Here is a 21,592-nt window from a genome sequence, read left to right as displayed (position 1 = left end):
GACAGACAGACAGACAGACAGACAGACAGACAGACAGACAGACAGAGAGAGAGAGAGAGAGAGAGACTGATCGGATCAAGAAGAAGACCCCTCTAAGCCGCTCCGCTCCACATGTTCAAATCTGCGCAGCCCCCGATAAACACAGGGAAGCCCCCTCCGTGTCCGCAGAACAGTGGAGGTATTGATCCTCGCTCAGTGGATCTTTTATACCTGATGTCACCGGCCTGGCCGGGGAAATGCATCCTGACATGTGACGGGGCCGCTGAATAGGCCGACACACTGAAGAAAAGATGGGCCTCTTGGTTTAGCATTGAGCTTCCAAAACACACATCTGCCGAGGGCTAGCTGATGACTAGCCTGCACCTGCTGCTGTCAAGACGGGGACGGACGGACGGGCGGACACCAACCTGCTGTCCTTCTCAACAAAGTACAACGTCTTGGTAGGAAGATCAATGTGCTAATAAGACAGCAACTAGATTAATTAATTACTTTTCTGTGTTTTAATAGAAAACTTAAACAAACAGAAATGAACGTATACAAAACTACTTACAGCATATTTACAGCGCTTAAGTCTTTTTCATATGACGCTTTAAACACAAAACAGCGCGTTAGGTCATTTACTAATAATTACACTAATAAACACAATGCCCTTTTCTTTAACGAAGTTAAAAAGGGATTTATTAACGAAGCGTCCCCATGAAAAGGCTGTGTGTCCCAGTAGCTGTGGGTCCCAGTAGCCTGTGGGTCCCAGCAGCCTGTGTGTCCCAGCAGCCTGTGTGTCCCAGCAGCCTGTGTGTCCCAGCAGCCTGTGTGTCCCAGCAGCCTGTGTGTCCCAGCAGCCTGTGGGTCCCAGTAGCTGTGGGTCCCAGCAGCCTGTGTGTCCCAGCAGCCTGTGGGTCCCACCAGCCTGTGGGTCCCAGTAGCTGTGGGTCCCAGTAGCTGTGGGTCCCAGCAGCCTGTGTGTCCCAGCAGCCTGTGTGTCCCAGCAGCCTGTGGGTCCCAGTAGCTGTGGGTCCCAGTAGCTGTGGGTCCCAGTAGCTGTGGGTCCCAGTAGCTGTGGGTCCCAGTAGCTGTGGGTCCCAGTAGCTGGTCCCGGAGGTCATCTCTTGACCTTTGCGTCCTCCTTCAGCTTCCAGAACATCAGCTGCATGCAGGCGCTGGCGTCTTCGCTGGAGTCGTGGCCATCCACTGGGAACACGAGCACACACACAGTCATGATCCAAGCAGCGCAGTGGACCAATGGGGATGGAGATACAGCTCACTGCAGTGGACCAATGGGGATGGAGATACAGCTCACTGCAGTGGACCAACGGGGATGGAGATACAGCTCACTGGGTGTGAAGCACACAGAAGGCCTCTACACACTCAATGTGTTGGGCCATGACAACCAGTAGGCTCTGCCCAGTGCCATGACAACCAGTAGGCTCTGCCCAGTGCCATGACAACCAGTAGGCTCTGCCCAGTGCCACTATAACCAGTAGGCTCTGCCCAGTGCCACTATAACCAGTAGGCTCCGCCCAGTGCCACTATAACCAGTAGGCTCTGCCCAGTGCCACTATAACCAGTAGGCTCTGCCCAGTGCCACTATAACCAGTAGGCTCTGCCCAGTGCCACTATAACCAGTAGGCTCTGCCCAGTGCCACTATAACCAGTAGGCTCTGCCCAGTGCCACTATAACCAGTAGGCTCTGCCCAGTGCCACTATAACCAGTAGGCTCTGCCCAGTGCCACTATAACCAGTAGGCTCTGCCCAGTGCCACTATAACCAGTAGGCTCTGCCCAGTGCCACTATAACCAGTAGGCTCCGCCCAGTGCCACTATAACCAGTAGGCTCTGCCCAGTGCCACTATAACCAGTAGGCTCCGCCCAGTGCCACTATAACCAGTAGGCTCTGCCCAGTGCCACTATAACCAGTAGGCTCCGCCCAGTGCCACTATAACCAGTAGGCTCTGCCCAGTGCCACTATAACCAGTAGGCTCTGCCCAGTGCCCATCTCACCGTTGTCCTGGATGATACGCTTCAGGTGGTCGGCCATCAGGTTTCTGAGGGCGCGTTTGTAGGGCAGGCCGATGCGGTGAGGGAACACAATGGAGGTGTCAATCACTGTGCTGTGGATGACCTGGAAGAGAGACAGAGACCATTATTTACTCTGAGAGAGACAGAGACCATTATTTACTCTGAGAGAGACAGAGACAGAGACAGAGACAGAGACAGAGACAGAGAGACAGACAGAGAGAGACAGAGAGACAGACAGAGACAGACAGAGAGACAGAGACAGAGAGACAGACAGAGAGAGAGACAGAGAGAGAGACAGAGACAGAGACAGAGAGACAGAGAGAGAGAGAACATTATTTACTCAGAGAGAGACAGAGACCATTATTTACTCTGAGAGAGACAGAGAGACAGAGACAGAGACAGAGAGAGACAGAGAGAGAGAGAGAGAGAGAGAACATTATTTACTCAGAGAGAGACAGAGACAGAGAGAGACAGACAGAGACAGAGAGAGACAGACAGAGACAGAGAGACAGAGAGACAGAGAGACAGACAGAGACAGAGAGAGACAGACAGAGACAGAGAGAGACAGACAGAGACAGAGAGACAGAGACAGAGAGACAGACAGAGACAGAGAGAGACAGACAGAGACAGAGACAGAGAGAGACAGACAGAGACAGAGACAGAGACAGAGAGACAGAGAGAGACAGACAGAGACAGAGAGAGACAGACAGAGAGAGACAGAGACAGAGAGAGACAGACAGAGACAGAGACAGAGACAGAGAGAGAGGCCATCGTTTGCTGAGTAGGTCCGGACCGAGCTGTGCCCCTTGGGCAGCCTGCCACCATCCTCCAGGCTAACACATTGCCACCATCGACCAGCCTTCATCAGTTACCCACATTGCCCTCCCTCCCTTTCATGATTGCTCTAGTATATATATGCTCTATCTATATCCTATATCTATATCCTATGTCAGAGAGGGGTCCTGAGAGTCTGTGTGACAGAGGGAAGCCCTTTGGTACAGAGGCAGGTAGAAGGTGCTGAGTACCTTGAGTGCCAGCAGGTCGCTCTCCAGGCTGTGGCCCAGGAGGATGGACTCAGCGCTGAACATGCTGAGCAGCACCGCCTGCACGTCCCTCAGAGTGATGGTGGTGTTGTCCAGGTCCTCCTCCGTCACCCCAGAGAACCTACGCCGTGACACAGAGCTGTTCAGAGCGCCTGACGGAGCCTCAGACAGAGCCTCAGACAGAGCCTCAGTCTGAGGCTCTGTCTGAGGCTCTGGTTTCTGACACAGTTAGGGGAAGGTTTTCTTAGAGATAAATTCAATGGATTTAAGGAAGTGGAGGATGAAGGAAACGAGCCAAGTTGATTTTTCATTTAAATTTGTCTTTCTAGATATGCTGATGATCTGTACTGCTTTGAAAGGGTGGGGTTCCAGTGTTCTAGGTTAGGGTTAGGGTAAGCCTCACCCTAGGGTTAGGTTAGGATTAACCCTAGGGTTAGGGTTAAGCCTAACCCTAGGGTTAACCCTAACCTAGAGGCTTGCAGTGGTCTCACCTTGTGTTGTAATCCACTACTTTGCTCTCGGGTTTGACGAAGGTGTCGTAGATGACCTTCAGCTCTGCGTTGACCACTGTCACGCGGGTCAGCTCCAGACCCTGCTTGGTGTAGCACTGATGGAAGGAAGCAGAACCAATCAGAGCAGCAGGAGGAAGGGAGGGAGGGACCCTCACAGGGCAGGCACCAAAGAGCCCGAGGAGCAGCTCCATCCAATCTATCATTTGAGTTTCCACTTCATTCTGGCCTGCATCACGGCACTTCAATTCCCAGCATGCACTGCAGACCACTTCTCACACGCTGGGCCGCACACCGCCACTACGAGGGAGGCTGGGGGCCGGCCGCTCAGAGGTCGGGGGGGTCAGGGGGGTCAGTGGGGGGTCAGTGGGGGGGTCAGCTCACCATTTCACAGTCGAGGGCATAGACCCCTCCGTCGCCATCGGGTGGGAGAGCCTTACTGAAGGTCTTGACGTAGCCCTCCACCGACTCCTTACGGCCATCCTGCACATGTTGCTGTGGGGGGGATACGTCAGACAGTGACCAAACCTTAGCAAGAGCACTGCCCCCTGGTGGGGTAGTCTATAATGATACACACACATAGCATGGTGAGATATGTATCCAGACACAGACCGCAGTGAGCCCCAGACCAGAAGGGGGTTCTAACCTTGGACACCTGGCAGCCCGGAGTGCCCACGGCTCCCGAGCAGCAGTTGTAGTTGGTCTCCCAGCCCCCGACCCCTGAGAGAGGAGGGAGGGAGGGGGGGGGGGGAGGGGGGGAGGGGGGACAGGATGAGGGGCGGACCAGCGGCCGTCACAACAACAATAGAGTACAGCCTCGCAACGATCAAAGACCACGCGGGGTTAGGGTTAACCCTAACCCTAACCCTAACCCAACGATCAAAGACCACGCGGTTAGGGTTAACCCTAACCCTAACCCAACGATCAAAGACCACGCGGTTAGGGTCAGGGTTAGGGTTAACCCTAACCCTAACCCTATGTGCAGAGCGAAGGACGAAACCAAACACAAATCAACCTTTAAGCCGCCCGAACAATAAACATGCGCCTAAAATTGATAAATAATCTAAATGTGATAGCTGTGATATTTCACCCACTATTTGAAGGTAGTTATTTATCATAATATCTGAATGTGTTTCAGCGCCAGCCCCGCCCCTTCTTCCCCAAACCCAGGGTCTTAGCAACAAACTGTTATTCCAATACGTCTCAAAGATAATAAGTTATTAGTTGTTTAGTGAGCCTCGATATGGCCAGGGGTAAGGGTTTGAAAAAAGGGCTGTTCCTAATGTCGTCCTATCACAGTGGAGGGCTGTTCCTAATGTCGTCCTATCACAGTGGAGGAGGGCTGTGCCTAATGTCGTCCTATCACAGTGGAGGAGGGCTGTTCCTAATGTCGTCCTATCACAGTGGAGGAGGGCTGTTCCTAATGTCGTCCTATCACAGTGGAGGAGGGCTGTTCCTAATGTCGTCCTATCACAGTGGAGGAGGGCTGTTCCTAATGTCGTCCTATCACAGTGGAGGGCTGTTCCTAATGTCGTCCTATCACAGTGGAGGAGGGCTGTTCCTAATGTCGTCCTATCACAGTGGAGGGCTGTTCCTAATGTCGTCCTATCACAGTGGAGGGCTGTTCCTAATGTCGTCCTATCACAGTGGAGGGCTGTTCCTAATCTCGTCCTATCACAGTGGAGGGCTGTTCCTAATGTCGTCCTATCACAGTGGAGGAGGGCTGTGCCTAATGTCGTCCTATCACAGTGGAGGGCTGTTCCTAATGTCGTCCTATCACAGTGGAGGAGGGCTGTTCCTAATGTCGTCCTATCACAGTGGAGGAGGGCTGTTCCTAATGTCGTCCTATCACAGTGGAGGGCTGTTCCTAATGTCGTCCTATCACAGTGGAGGAGGGCTGTTCCTAATGTCGTCCTATCACAGTGGAGGGCTGTTCCTAATGTCGTCCTATCACAGTGGAGGAGGGCTGTTCCTAATGTCGTCCTATCACAGTGGAGGGCTGTTCCTAATGTCGTCCTATCACAGTGGAGGAGGGCTGTTCCTAATGTCGTCCTATCACAGTGGAGGGCTGTTCCTAATGTCGTCCTATCACAGTGGAGGAGGGCTGTTCCTAATGTCGTCCTATCACAGTGGAGGGCTGTTCCTAATGTCGTCCTATCACAGTGGAGGGCTGTTCCTAATCTCGTCCTATCACAGTGGAGGAGGGCTGTTCCTAATGTCGTCCTATCACAGTGGAGGAGGGCTGTTCCTAATGTCGTCCTATCACAGTGGAGGGCTGTTCCTAATGTCGTCCTATCACAGTGGAGGAGGGCTGTTCCTAATGTCGTCCTATCACAGTGGAGGAGGGCTGTTCCTAATGTCGTCCTATCACAGTGGAGGAGGGCTGTTCCTAATGTCGTCCTATCACAGTGGAGGGCTGTTCCTAATGTCGTCCTATCACAGTGGAGGGCTGTTCCTAATGTCGTCCTATCACAGTGGAGGAGGGCTGTTCCTAATGTCGTCCTATCACAGTGGAGGAGGGCTGTTCCTAATGTCGTCCTATCACAGTGGAGGGCTGTTCCTAATGTCGTCCTATCACAGTGGAGGGCTGTTCCTAATGTCGTCCTATCACAGTGGAGGGCTGTTCCTAATCTCGTCCTATCACAGTGGAGGGCTGTTCCTAATGTCGTCCTATCACAGTGGAGGAGGGCTGTGCCTAATGTCATCCTATCACAGTGGAGGGCTGTTCCTAATGTCGTCCTATCACAGTGGAGGAGGGCTGTTCCTAATGTCGTCCTATCACAGTGGAGGAGGGCTGTTCCTAATGTCGTCCTATCACAGTGGAGGGCTGTTCCTAATGTCGTCCTATCACAGTGGAGGAGGGCTGTTCCTAATGTCGTCCTATCACAGTGGAGGAGGGCTGTTCCTAATGTCGTCCTATCACAGTGGAGGGCTGTTCCTAATGTCGTCCTATCACAGTGGAGGAGGGCTGTTCCTAATGTCGTCCTATCACAGTGGAGGGCTGTTCCTAATGTCGTCCTATCACAGTGGAGGAGGGCTGTTCCTAATGTCGTCCTATCACAGTGGAGGGCTGTTCCTAATGTCGTCCTATCACAGTGGAGGGCTGTTCCTAATCTCGTCCTATCACAGTGGAGGAGGGCTGTTCCTAATGTCGTCCTATCACAGTGGAGGAGGGCTGTTCCTAATGTCGTCCTATCACAGTGGAGGGCTGTTCCTAATGTCGTCCTATCACAGTGGAGGAGGGCTGTTCCTAATGTCGTCCTATCACAGTGGAGGGCTGTTCCTAATGTCGTCCTATCACAGTGGAGGGCTGTTCCTAATGTCGTCCTATCACAGTGGAGGAGGGCTGTTCCTAATGTCGTCCTATCACAGTGGAGGGCTGTTCCTAATGTCGTCCTATCACAGTGGAGGAGGGCTGTTCCTAATGTCGTCCTATCACAGTGGAGGAGGGCTGTTCCTAATGTCGTCCTATCACAGTGGAGGGCTGTTCCTAATGTCGTCCTATCACAGTGGAGGGCTGTTCCTAATGTCGTCCTATCACAGTGGAGGAGGGCTGTTCCTGATGTCGTCCTATCACAGTGGAGGGCTGTTCCTAATGTCGTCCGATCACAGTGGAGGAGGGCTGTTCCTAATGTCGTCCTATCACAGTGGAGGGCTGTTCCTAATCTCGTCCTATCACAGTGGAGGGCTGTTCCTAATGTCGTCCTATCACAGTGGAGGGCTGTTCCTAATGTCGTCCTATCACAGTGGAGGGCTGTTCCTAATGTCGTCCTATCACAGTGGAGGAGGGCTGTTCCTAATGTCGTCCTATCACAGTGGAGGGCTGTTCCTAATGTCGTCCTATCACAGTGGAGGGCTGTTCCTAATGTCGTCCTATCACAGTGGAGGAGGGCTGTTCCTAATGTCGTCCTATCACAGTGGAGGAGGGCTGTTCCTAATGTCGTCCTATCACAGTGGAGGGCTGTTCCTAATCTCGTCCTATCACAGTGGAGGGCTGTTCCTAATGTCGTCCTATCACAGTGGAGGAGGGCTGTTCCTAATGTCGTCCTATCACAGTGGAGGGCTGTTCCTAATCTCGTCCTATCACAGTGGTTCTCAGAGCAGTAAGCTTCGAGCAGCTAAGGGATCTGGTCTGATGGGTGGTTAGGGGCAGTATGCTACGTCTGGTATTTGGAGCACTTGTTAATTCCCTGTAAACAGGAACAGCAGCGGACAGAAAGTGGCCAATAAGAGCTAGATGTTGGGGTAAGATAACCCTAAGGGTCAACCTACCTTTGTTCCTCCTCAAGCGACCCCAGTGGTGGTTACACTCTTCTCTGCGCACACAGCTGCCGTGCACGTTGACCTTGTACTCAGCCCCGCAGCGACAGCAGATCTTTGAGAACGCTGGAACAGTTAGTGGACAAAGTGGAAGATCAGACCACAAGCAGCGACCGCTGAGTGATGAGGAGGAACGTCTCGTACTCAGAGGGACTGCAGTCGCATGTCTCGCTTGTTAAGCCAATAAAAGGAATATTGGTGAATATGCTGTGGTCACTCTTTTTCCATTAACCAAGTTCAAAAGGAAATCTGTTATATTTGTTTTTAAAAATTATTTTTATTTGATTTAAAGACTTAGGTGCTTCATATTTAGTCAAAGGAACAAAATGGCATCTGAGCGTTCACAATGGGGGGGTATTTGTGACATGGCTTGTTCCATTTAATGTTCCTGTAATTGTGATGACTGGGAGTTGAATGGGATAATAAAAAAAAATATTACACTAACTCTACATTATTGCTAACTCTACATTATTACTAACCCTAACTCTACATCATTACTAACCCTAACTCTACATTATTACTAACCCTAACTCTACATTATTACTAACCCTAACTCTACATTATTACTAACCCTAACTCTACATTATTACTAACCCTAACTCTACATTATTACTTACCCTAACCCTAGATCATTACTAACCCTAACTCTACATTATTACTTACCCTAACTCTACATTATTACTAACCCTAACTCTACATTATTACTAACCCTAACTCTACATTATTACTAACCCTAACTCTACATTATTACTAACCCTAACTCTACATTATTACTAACCCTAACTCTACATTATTACTTACCCTAACTCTACATTATTACTTACCCTAACTCTACATTATTACTAACCCTAACTCTACATTATTACTAACCCTAACCCTAGATCATTACTAACCCTAACCCTAGATCATTACTAACCCTAACTCTACACTATTCCCAGCCCAAACCCTAGATCATTACTAACCCTAACCCTGGATCATTACTAACCCTAACTCTACACTATTCCCAGCCCTAACCCTAGATCATTACTAACCCTAACCCTAGATCATTACTAACCCTAACTCTACACTATTCCCAGCTCTAACCCTAGATCATTACTAACCCTAACCCTAGATCATTACTAACCCTAACTCTACACTATTCCCAGCCCTAACCCCACTCCTCACCGTCTGCCAGGGCCTTCCTCTCCGGCTGGTTGTGGATCACAGCCCTCCCCGAGGACTCAGCGCTGGCTCGGGGGTAGCCGTGCTCCTGCAGCTGCTCCTCCGTCATCAGGTAGGCCTTCAGCTTCCTGTACAACGCCGCGCCTACGGCAGAACCCGCACATCCCACATCAGACACCGCCTCTGGTCCCATAGGGGACATTCAGACAGGACGTCCTGGGAGCTCACCGCAGGGCTGCTCCTCGCTCTGCCTGCCCGTCCTGTTGAGGGTGAAGCTGGTGGTGGCTGCCATCCGCCCGCCAAGCACCTCCTCATGGGTCATGGTCCTACGGTGAGCAGCAGAGCCCACCGCCTCTGTAGAGGAGCCACACACACACACACACACACACACACACACACACACACACACACACACACACACACACACACACACACACACACACACACACACACACACACACACACACACACACACACACACACACACACACACACACGTTAGCTTCTGATGCTCAGAACACATCGAAAGGACAGACCTCATACAAGAGTCATGGGGAGAGAGACACCTCTGCTGAAAACAGCAAATGGGGGGACGGGGGGACGGGCGTAGTGGGCTGGTTGGGAGGGGGGGTGGAGGGGGTGTACTGGTTGGGAGGGGGGGTGGAGGGGGGGGGGGTGGAGGGGATGTACTGGTTGGGAGGGGGGGTGTACTGGTTGGGAGGGGGGGACGTACTGGGGGGCGGGGGGGTGGAGGGGGTGTACTGGTTGGGAGGGGGGGTGGAGGGGGTGTACTGGTTGGGAGGGGGGGTGGAGGGGGTGTACTGGTTGGGAGGGGGGGTGTACTGGTTGGGAGGGGGGGACGTACTGGGGGGCGGGGCCGGGGGGGCTCCGGTCTTGCCACGGAGCTTCTTCAGCGTGTTGACGGCCACGTTGAGGTAGATGTTCTTACTGCTGCTCCGATCGTAGACGACCTTCTCCTCGTCCAGCGCCTGAAACAGCACACCACTGGTTGTTCGTGTTGTTCGCACGTACAGATATGCTGCTTGGATAACAATTCTTTATCGTCCTAATGGACATCAAACGTCAAATTAAACTGAAAGTGCGTACCATGTGGAAGGCCGCTTCCTCCGAGGGGCAGAACTTGACACATTCATCGATGAAGATGTGGAGGTAGCGCTGCCGGACGTTGGTCGGCACCTTGGCCCCGAACTCTGTGGGGATGACCGGCCTCTTCAGGGAGGAGCTCTGAGACCGGAGATCAACAGGGGCTGACCGTTAGAGCTACACAACATAGAGCTACACAACCTAGAGCAACAAGGTCTGACCATTAGAGCTACACAACCTAGAGCAACCAGGTCTGACCGTTAGAGCTACACAACATAGAGCAACCAGGTCTGACCGTTAGAGCTACACAACATAGAGCTACACAACCTAGAGCAACAAGGTCTGACCGTTAGAGCTACACAACATAGAGCTACACAACCTAGAGCAACAAGGTCTGACCGTTAGAGCTACACAACCTAGAGCAACCAGGTCTGACCGTTAGAGCTACACAACACAGAGCAACCAGGTCTGACCGTTAGAGCTACACAACATAGAGCTACACAACCTAGAGCAACCAGGTCTGACCGTTAGAGCTACACAACCTAGAGCAACCAGGTCTGACCGTTAGAGCTACACAACATAGAGCTACACAACCTAGAGCAACAAGGTCTGACCGTTAGAGCTACACAACATAGAGCTACACAACCTAGAGCAACAAGGGCTGACCGTTAGAGCTACACAACATAGAGCTACACAACCTAGAGCAACAAGGTCTGACCGTTAGAGCTACACAACCTAGAGCAACCAGGTCTGACCGTTAGAGCTACACAACATAGAGCAACCAGGTCTGACCGTTAGAGCTACACAACATAGAGCTACACAACCTAGAGCAACAAGGTCTGACCGTTAGAGCTACACAACCTAGAGCAACCAGGTCTGACCGTTAGAGCTACACAACATAGAGCTACACAACCTAGAGCAACAAGGTCTGACCGTTAGAGCTACACAACCTAGAGCAACCAGGTCTGACCGTTAGAGCTACACAACATAGAGCTACACAACCTAGAGCAACAAGGTCTGACCGTTAGAGCTACACAACATAGAGCAACCAGGTCTGACCGTTAGAGCTACACAACATAGAGCAACAAGGTCTGACCGTTAGAGCTACACAACCTAGAGCAACAAGGTCTGACCGTTAGAGCTACACAACCTAGAGCAACCAGGTCTGACCGTTAGAGCTACACAACATAGAGCAACAAGGTCTGACCGTTAGAGCTACACAACATAGAGCTACACAACCTAGAGCAACAAGGTCTGACCGTTAGAGCTACACAACATAGAGCAACCAGGTCTGACCGTTAGAGCTACACAACATAGAGCTACACAACCTAGAGCAACAAGGTCTGACCGTTAGAGCTACACAACCTAGAGCAACCAGGTCTGACCGTTAGAGCTACACAACATAGAGCTACACAACCTAGAGCAACAAGGTCTGACCGTTAGAGCTACACAACCTAGAGCAACCAGGTCTGACCGTTAGAGCTACACAACATAGAGCTACACAACCTAGAGCAACAAGGTCTGACTGTTAGAGCTACACAACATAGAGCAACCAGGTCTGACCGTTAGAGCTACACAACATAGAGCTACACAACCTAGAGCAACAAGGTCTGACCGTTAGAGCTACACAACATAGAGCAACAAAGGCTGACTGTTAGAGCTACACAACATAGAGCTACACAACATAGAGCAACAAGGTCTGACCGTTAGAGCTACACAACATAGAGCTACACAACCTAGAGCAACAAGGTCTGACCGTTAGAGCTACACAACATAGAGCTACACAACCTAGAGCAACAAGGTCTGACCGTTAGAGCTACACAACATAGAGCAACCAGGTCTGACCGTTAGAGCTACACAACATAGAGCTACACAACATAGAGCAACAAGGTCCGACTGTTAGAGCTACACAACATAGAGCTACACAACATAGAGCAACAAGGTCTGACCGTTAGAGCTACACAACATAGAGCAACCAGGTCTGACCGTTAGAGCTACACAACATAGAGCTACACAACATAGAGCAACAAGGTCTGACTGTTAGAGCTACACAACATAGAGCTACACAACATAGAGCAACAAGGTCTGACTGTTAGAGCTACACAACATAGAGCTACACAACATAGAGCAACAAGGTCTGACCGTTAGAGCTACACAACATAGAGCTTCACAACATAGAGCAACAAGGTCTGACTGTTAGAGCTACACAACGTAGAGCAACAAGGTCTGACTGTTAAAACTACACAACATAGAGCAGCACAACATAGAGCAACACGGTCTGAATATGTTAGAGATACACAACATAGAGCTACACAACTTAGAGCAACAAAGTTTGACTGTTATAGCTACACAACATAGAGCAGCAAAACATAGCAAGACGGTCTGAATGTGTTAGAGCTACACAACATAGAGCAGCAAGGTCTGAACGTCTTGACAAGAGAATTACCTTGTCAAGTCAGGGCCAATGAAAAACCAGCAATATGTCAACAGAGAGTAATATTGTAGGTGTGTGTTGCTACCTTCATGGTGGGGGTGTGTTGCTACCTTCATGGTGGGGGTGTGTTGCTACCTTCATGGTGGGGGTGTGTTGCTACCTTCATGGTGGGGGTGTGTTGCTACCTTCATGGTGGGGGTGTGTTGCTACCTTCATGGTGGGGGTGTGTTGCTACCTTCATGGTGGGGGTGTGTTGCTACCTTCATGGTGGGGGTGTGTTGCTACCTTCATGGTGGGGGTGTGTTGCTACCTTCATGGTGGGGGTGTGTTGCTACCTTCATGGTGGGGGTGTGTTGGTACCTTCATGGTGGGGGTGTGTGCCAGTCTCTTCTGCACCACGGTGGAGGTGGTCTTGGACAGGATGCCGGCAGATGTCTGAGCCCGGACAGACAGGTGGGCCGGGAGGGTTCTGTTGGGCGACAGAACGCGACTGGCAGCTGGCTCCACTGAGAACACAGACCAATACAAAAGAACCACCGCATGACAATCAATGAAAGACAGAACACCGTTCTACCTGCAGCGGAGGTCCACCACTTCAACATGCTGTACGCTGTTCAGCGGTGAGCCGTGGTTCAGTGACAGAGCCTCCTGAAGCTAGGCCTAGGCCTAGCCCTAGGGTTAGGCTTAGGGTTAGGGTTAGGGATGGTGACTAGAAGACGTACCGGTTTGGGAGGAGGAGGGCCCAGGCAGGCTGGGACGGTGAGCCACCCTCTTCCTCTCGCCGGCCAAGCTGGAGCTCGGGGAGGCTAAGGGGGTCCTGGCTCCAGGGGTCCTGGCTCCGGGGGTCTTGACTCCGGGGGTCTTCACTCCGGGGATCCTGGCTCCGGGGGTCTTGACAGATGTGCTCCTGACGGTGGCGGCCAGCTGCTCTGCCTGCTGCTGGGCCATCTGCAGCCGCTGGTAGCAGATCTCCTGAGCCGTGGGCCTCCGGGACGGCCGCACGGGTGCCCTCAGCGCCCCCTCGACCTGGGGGACCCCGCCACACGGTTCGATGAGTACGGGGGTCAGCCCTAACCCTAACCCTCAGCACCCCCTCGACCTGGGGGACCCCGCCACACGGTTCAATGAGTACGGGGGTCAGCCCTAACCCTAACCCTCAGCACCCCCTCGACCTGGGGGACCCCGCCACACGGTTCAATGAGTACGGGGGTCAGCCCTAACCCTAACCCACAGCACCCCCTCGACCTGGGGGACCCCGCCACACGGTTCAATGAGTACGGGGGTCAGCCCTAACCCTAACCCTCAGCACCCCCTCGACCTGGGGGACCCCGCCACACGGTTCAATGAGTACGGGGGTCAGCCCTAACCCTAACCCTCAGCACCCCCTCGACCTGGGGGACCCCGCCACACGGTTCAATGAGTACGGGGGTCAGCCCTAACCCTAACCCTAACCCTAAACCTCAGCACCCCCTCGACCTGGGGGACCCCGCCACACGGTTCAATGAGTACGGGGGTCAGCCCTAACCCTAACCCTAACCCAGGCTCCCGGCCATTATGCCTGAAACATGATGCCCTTAACTGGACACAAGACATCATCAGAATGTTAAGTAGGGCAATCACTGAATTAGAAATGAATGCTGTGGTCTTTCCATGCAAACATTGTCGAATTGATAAATATTCACTTTACAATAAGGGGGAAAAAAAATACCATTGACATCAAAGCAGTTAATGCAGTAACAAGCATTAACTAGCAATTACTTGATAGTTGACTTATGGTCTATTGTAATTTACTATTGGTTGTTTACTAATGGTGTTGATGTTTGCTACGGTATTAATCTTTACATCATTAGGTAGGGTTAGATTTAACCTTAAAAACAATCAATTAAAACTTCTTTGCTACAATTAAGGACCTGGATTCTTCAGGTCGGACTAAAAAGCTGAGGATGATTTCAACGTATTATACGTACCATTTGAGTGAAAATCAAATAGTCACCAAGTATTTGGTTCCAATACAAATTACAAGGGCATTCCTAATAAATGCCTCGATGGATAAGTGACATCTGGAAGTATTAATATCCTGCTCACGCTTCCTTGGACAGCAAAATGGGAAACCCTCTTCCTCTGCCCGGGGAAGAGGCCGGTTAAAGGGCTCTCGCTGCCCTCCTCCTCCTCCTCTTCTTCAGAATCTCGGCATGGCTAGGAGAAAAAGGGCATGTTGAACTATTACTACAGGACACTGAAGGTTGTCCAAACATTATCCAACATCAGAATAAAGACGTCTTTTTCAATGGGGGGGAATGAAAAACAATACCGGATATGAAACTGAAGGCTAATAGAGTGAAACTCCAGTGAACAGGGTAGTTTATGTTCCCTCTTGGTTTACAGGAAGAGTTGGTGAATAGGTTACAACAGGTGGGAGGTTTGATTTAATGACAGTGATTTTGATATGGTGTCCCAAGTTGTCATTCCTACTCATTTAAATCACATAATGACAAGGGAGTCATTAGCAGCCAATTGATTGGAACAATATTGTTTGTCAGAGCCTACATTACATTACATTAAGTAGTTATGAAAACTGGAGAGTTGTTTAATTAGATTGCTGTTGAAACATTACATCTATGTTATGGATAATTTAGACATCTGTTCTAAACATTTATGTACAACATTTATTCAATACAGGTTGCAATGTTTTGAATTTCACCACCATTCAAAATGTTGCCTTTTGCGTACACTTGAAATCCTGGAAATAAATTTAGATTGTATTTTATGATAGATTTTCAGAATAAGTTTTGGGTTTTATTATTTACTTTTCGTGTGGCCTGGCCTGCAGTCAAGGTCAGTAAATACTTTTACCAGAAAAAGAATAAAGAAAAGTCTCAATCATTAACCCCAATGAAGTGTATTTTTATTCTTTATTGTTTCCTGACTCATCATAAAGCGCTACCGTCCTGTGTTGCAGCTAGTGGATGGGAGGAGGCATAGCCCTAACAGCAACAGGATGTAACTCTAAACACCAACAGGAAGATAGAGCTTTTTGTCAGTCCATTCTGTGCCACTGCAAAGTAGAAAGAAAATGTCAATACCTGTTTAGCCTGCCTTCCCTTGTCTTCTTTCTTGACGTCTTTGGATTCGTTGAAGATCCTTAAACACTCCTCCATCGGATCAGAGTCGAAGTCCAAGTCCCCCTGGAAAAGCGACAAGTCCACCCCACAGAAGTCCATCTCGGCCTGGCCGTCCTCCACGCTCAGACCCTCCTCCTCCTCCTCCTCCTCTGACGACGAAGGGGCCTTCAGCGGCTGCATGAGCACACGCCGTCTCTTCAAAGCGTCCGCAGACTTCCTCACCAGCACCTCGCCCTGCTCCTCCCCGTCCTCATCGGACTGGGCGCCCGCCCCGTCGGGGCTCTCGTCTCCAAACAGGTCTGCGTGGCTCAGGCTGGGCGCTCGCCGTTTCTCCTTCACCTTTCCGGCCTCCGGGGCGTTGCTTTGGTGCCTCACCTTACTGTGGTCAGAGCCCGTCTTACCGTGGCCGCTGTTGGAAGTGCTTTTGCTGCTGGTATTGGAACTGTTTTTACTGTTCTTTCTCACGTCGTTCACCCTCTTGCTGCTCTCGTGTTTTCCGTTTTTATGCTGGTGGTCCTTGTGCTTGTCAGACACCTTGGCCTTCTTGCTCTCCGCCACACCGTTCTCACGCCCCTTGGCTCGCTCTTTACTTGAGTCGCCCTGGAGCCTCTCCACAGCCTTACTCCTCCCCACGTCTCTCTTCTCCTCTTTGAGTTCTCTGGGTACTTTAGGACTTGCCTCCTTCCCCTTCCTCTTGTCCTCTCTCTTCCTTGAACTTTGGCCGTCCTTCTTCACACACTCATTGCTCGATTTGTTCGCCGAGCTCTTCTCCTTCCTGCCGTTATCGCTACTGCTCACTTTACCGCCGACCGCCTTCATCGTCTTTTCTCCTTTCAAAGTCTTTTCAGATTTGCAGGTTTTGCTGAGACTGGGTTTGGCTGGCAGCCTCTCCTTCTCTGCGTCCGTCGGGGGCTGGGACTCGCACCCCTCTGGGTCCAGGGGAGTCTGCTCCTTGGCCCCCTCTCTGCCCCTCTGCGGGAGAGGCTCCGGCCCCTTGGCGGGGTCCCTCCTCCCCGCCGCCGCTGCACTGCCCTCCCTCCTCTTGAGGCGGTGGAGGGAGGTGGGCCGGTACTCCGTTCCAGAGCTCTCCTCGTCGGTATCTGAACACGTGTACTTCTGTGTGTCTGCGCCCCGGGGGCAGGGCCTCTTGGCGGTCGGCACATACTCCTTGTCTGTGGACGGCCGCCTTGCTTTGGCTGAAGCTCTGTTCTCTTTTATACTCTCTTCCTTTTTGTGCTTGCCAGCAATTCTTGCAGAGTAGTTTGAGAGCGGGTCATATTCCATATCTGTAGTTGGCTTGGAGTTATCCAGAGTGTACTTCCCCTTGGACGAGGCGCTGCTTGAATACGTAGGGGTGGGGAGGGAGGGCAACCGTGTGGCCTGTGTGCGGGGGCAAGGTTTCCTCTTGGACGTGGGAACATACTCCATGGAGTTGGCCCCCTTAACGTCCACATCCAGGGTGTATTTGCTACAGCTGGGGGTCGGGTTGTACTCTGATGAGGTCATCTGATAACTCCCAGGGTCATAGGCCAGATGGGAGGTCACTGCTTTGGGAATGGGCTTTTTAACAGCTTCCACTGTGGACAGGCTTCTGTTGGATGTGGGCTCATACTCGTCGTCACCCATCCGAGAAAGTTTCCTCTTCTCTCGCTCAACTTCATTCTGGACCTCCCTGATGGCCTGGTTGACCAGCTCCAGGGCCCCGCTGAGGTCCTCCCCATCCTGCGGCTCTTTGTGTGACACCACCTCCGGGTTGAACGGGTCATACGCTTGATCTACACAAACAAAAATGAACAGGTTTTAAAGCCAGGACGTCAACGCAACGCATTACAAGCAAAGTGACACCATTGTTCAGGTCGTGGAAACGGAACATAGAGAACAGCATAAAGAGGCTTTAAAAGGTTTTTACGAACACACAACGGTGACCGTGTGCACCTTTGAGCTTGGAGTCCGGTACTCTCTGCTTCCTACTGTCGACGGCGGCGCCGTGAGACGCGCGTCTCTGCCGGCTGTGTCTGAAGTGACAGTAAGGTCTGTTGCACCCCTGTCTGTCGGCCTGGAGCTCGGTGGAGTCCGAGTAAAACGGGCACTCGAGGCCTCGGAAGAACCCGGTGGATCTCAGCATGATGTCGGAACGCCTTTGTCATCCACGCATGTCCCCGTTCAGCCTGGCCTCCTCTTCCTTTAGGATGAAGAACATCGGACAGCAGAACAATAACAAGGTCCCTCCAGCGCCATGTTGGATGGTCGGGGAGATGTGTCGCGAGACGCCCCACGTGTCGCACTCGTCTACGTCATTATGAATTGACACGCCTCCCACTGCGCGCGCAGACATTGCCCTGTTACGGCTAGGCTAAGCTAAGATTACAACTGGTCACTTGATAGTAGTTAAGCAGATACTAGTAACGCATATTATGGACCATTTTAGTCAACGGTTTATCTTCATGATGCGCTGGTTTATCGTCACTAAATGCCAGCCTTGCGGTAATAAGTGTATGGGGTTTATTCTTAAGTCACAATTGGTCGTGAGCTTATTCATTAGGCGACGCAAGTCCACGTTGGTTAATCACGTTACCCTTTAGCGGCTACAATGTAAACCCTGAAGAACGAGGCAGAGGGTCAACAGTTTATTTCACAGGTATCCGCAGCAAGCTTCCAGTCCCACTGGGGAAGAGATCTGGAAGTAGTCACAGAACGAAACATGGGCTTTAGAACGGCTCCAGACAGACGGCTCCAGACAGAGAGACGGCTCCAGGGAGACCCTCACGATGTGCTGCCCCTCGGGGATCCGACCACGGGCCTTCAGGGCTGCTGAGCTGACGGCCGAGGCCAGGGTTCACTAGTGGCAGATTAGTCAACAATTAAGCAGTCCCAAAAACTGTCAAAAAGATAAACAAATATTAACTTGAAAAGTTGGTTATGCTGTCTTAAACCTAAACTTTCCGTGTAGCTAGGAATTTAGCTAAAATCACCGAACCAACAACCATGCGGTTATCCATTCATGTTTTTCTAAAGCAGTTTGTTATGAGGATGTAACAGTTATAGTGCAGGTTTCAACTATGTCCTGCATGCAAAGCCTTGAAATTAAAGCCTTTCATTTTTGAAACATTGAGAATAATGACCTACCTTCAGCAGTTCAGCCGAACCCCCCATAGTGAAACGAGCCGCGCTTATGTTCACTGCTAAACATGTGATGCAATTAGCAAGCACCAATGAGAAATGACCATGAATTAAACCTGTAAGAAGTTCCATAGATTGCTTTCAAGGCTTCTCTTTTTAATTTAGCAAGATAAGTCAATTGCAAATAAAGATTCTTCATAAATTGAGCAAAATGTGGATAATGATTGAAAAATAAAATCCTTTAAAGGTTGCTAACCTTCCTGCCATAGGATAATTTCAGAAATCAAATTCTACACTATTATCAGCATATGGACTGTAGTGATTAAAGTAATTAAGTAGACCTAATGTTTATTTTGAAACTCAACAGTTACCCTACTACTCCTCCACTGTCAGCCCAACCACCAGCCCAAAAGTTTATGTTCTGCACCTTTATAGCTCGGCCATTGTCACCTTGCTTTGTTCTCCTATGGAGCATTTAACTTGTTTTTTATGAACATTAAGTGAGAGTTGAATAGTTGAGTGTATTCGTTCTCAACGGCTAAGTAACGCCATGGATTCCATGAGCCTGTCCACTAATGTAATTGTTCCACCTGTGTTTATTTGTTATTTCGGGAATGCCCTAAAATTACCAAATATAAAAGTTGATTGATTGACACGTTTCTCTTTTAGCACTCTTTAATGAATAGGGCCTAAAACGGAAGGATGTACAGAATGACTCATTCATTTAAAAACAGTGCAATTATTATCAACTAAATAATGCAGCGTAAAAGTAGCCTACCTTAAGGTCATCATCCAAGTTGAGATAGAAAATAAATAAAGATAAAATATCAAAACTCACTCCTTGATTATAAATGGCACATTAATTCATATTGCTTTGAAATGTTTTCTGGTCTAGCCCAGTGAGAAACTGGTATAAAAAAAACCGCCTCTGATCACTCGCTTCCTCTTCTGCGGGCGTCTTCAAGTTCTCGCGTAGCAGACGAGCAACGCCAGGACCAGGCAAGTTGGCTCAACCACATTGTTGTACTTTAACCAAGATGTATGAAAACAAGCAAAAACATGTATTCAGAAAAACGGACTCAAATTCAGGAACTCAGAATTCTGCTCAGGGCTGGTCGGAATGATAAAAAACAGTTAAACTATATTCATCCCAAACCTGGGAATTTCACTTTGTACAGCATCACAGAAGTCAAAACTGGAGTGAAATAGTAGGCTAATTAAGTGATCAAAAAACTATATTTAATAAAAAATTATAATGGTGATAAAAACTACAACTGCAATGAAGATATAATGAAAGCTCAGATATTAATTATTATCCGTGGTGACTGTGCTATAGTCAACAATGCCACTGTTAGCAGTAGAAACTAGAACTCGAGATGTAGCCTACATTCTCTGTAGCCTACAAAGGACGAACTTTTAGGAGACTCGGAAATCTGTAGAGTTATGAAATAACTGCCTATGCATGTTCGAGAATCCCACACTGTCTACTCTGAATAGGATACTTGTATAAGCGATGTGACCCACAGAACAACACAGCACTTCAATCAGTCAGTTTCATTTGTATCCATAATACTCATAAATAATTATTCCCTTTTTCTAGTGAAGAATGTCCACCTGTCCTTGCTTTCCCAGAGTTCTCAGATCCCATCTCAATGACGTACGTTTTGAACATCGTGATGCTGTTCGGCTGCAATTCCTTGTCCCGTCCCTAGAGATCAGGATAGAGCCCTTGATAGAAGCGGTGTTCTCTTATGAGTTTGTCAAAGAGTTTGTTGCTGTAACATAAAGCAATATTCTCCTTGAAGGGTCCGTGAACAAAGTAAAAGTAAATAGCTAACTTTACACAGATATTAAAGCCAACCGCTTTGTACACTTTGGGTCCGTTATCTTTCCGCTAATCGACAGCTGTTCCTTTTTCTCTTTTCCCTTCCAAGGCAAAATGTAACTGACTATATCCTAATGTTTTCTTTCGGGATAAAATACCAACACACGCACACAAACGCAAACTTGAAGCGGGGAGCTGCCAGGAGCCTCTGGTGTGTTCACAATCTTTCCCAGAAGGCCTATACAGGGCGGGTGGTTAGGGCCGTGTGGCCCTGAGCCCTAGCGGCTGAAGCAATATTGACTCTCCCAGTCCTGGACTTCGTCCACTGACGTCTCCTGAACGTCAGTGAGAGTCTCACCCCGTGGCGCCTTCCAAAGGATCACATGAGGCTCAGGGTAGGCGGCGCGTTCACCGCCGCTCCGCTTCACACACCTTTCAAATAGGAGTCACGTCAGAACCACACACTGCCGGTCTCACACCAGCAACCCCGGGACTACCGGCATTGCAATGACTGAGCCAAATTATTGCCGTGATCAACATCCAGGGGGGGACGTCCACTGCAATTCTTACAGCTTTGCTACACTTGCAGTATTCAAGTATCAATTTGTTGTATCACATAATTTGATAATGGTGTTATTTAAGTTGAAGTCCTTTAGCTTTGGAGGCTCAAATAATTGATTATTCCAATGTCAATGACACATTTATCCTAAACAAATACATTGTATAATAATGTATGAATTCCATTTAATGATCTTTAATTCTTGTGAAATGTGTTTTCTTCCTCTTTGAAGCGCTATGAATGGTTAATGGCGCCCTATAAATAAACGGTCCCTGCGACGACCAGTAGTGCTGTTATGACTCAACAGTCCAGCGTTCCACCAGCAGGCGGCGCTGAAGATCCAATGGAGCCACATATATGATCTTTATTGTAGCCTAAAG

At 49.8% G+C, this 21,592-nt stretch overlaps 1 protein-coding gene across 2 annotated transcripts; it reads right to left on the bottom strand.

Annotated features, from left to right (window-relative positions):
• Nucleotides 1–481: 481 nt before the first annotated feature.
• Nucleotides 482–19,842, bottom strand: rexo1 (REX1, RNA exonuclease 1 homolog). 2 transcript variants are annotated; one of them, XM_060067634.1, is made up of 17 exons: nt 18,835–19,842; nt 17,644–18,547; nt 15,670–17,483; nt 14,672–14,782; nt 13,309–13,612; nt 12,947–13,092; nt 10,156–10,293; nt 9,914–10,037; nt 9,277–9,402; nt 9,052–9,192; nt 7,840–7,953; nt 4,214–4,287; nt 3,952–4,062; nt 3,550–3,665; nt 3,041–3,179; nt 1,998–2,118; nt 482–1,188 (listed from the first exon to the last, which is right to left on the bottom strand). In XM_060067634.1, the coding sequence occupies exons 2-17, from the start codon at nt 17,831–17,833 to the stop codon at nt 1,100–1,102; spliced, it is 3,858 nt and encodes a 1,285-aa protein (XP_059923617.1). In that variant the 5' UTR covers nt 17,834–18,547; nt 18,835–19,842; the 3' UTR covers nt 482–1,099. The 2 variants fall into 2 exon arrangements, with proteins under 2 accessions (XP_059923617.1, XP_059923616.1); XM_060067633.1 differs by having other exon boundaries at nt 17,644–19,842.
• Nucleotides 19,843–21,592: the final 1,750 nt, after the last annotated feature.

The sequence above is a fragment of the Gadus macrocephalus genome, chromosome 12 (assembly GCF_031168955.1).
Source record: "Gadus macrocephalus chromosome 12, ASM3116895v1".
Classification (NCBI taxonomy): Eukaryota; Metazoa; Chordata; class Actinopteri; order Gadiformes; family Gadidae; genus Gadus; species Gadus macrocephalus.
This window is presented reverse-complemented; position numbering and strand designations above follow the sequence as displayed.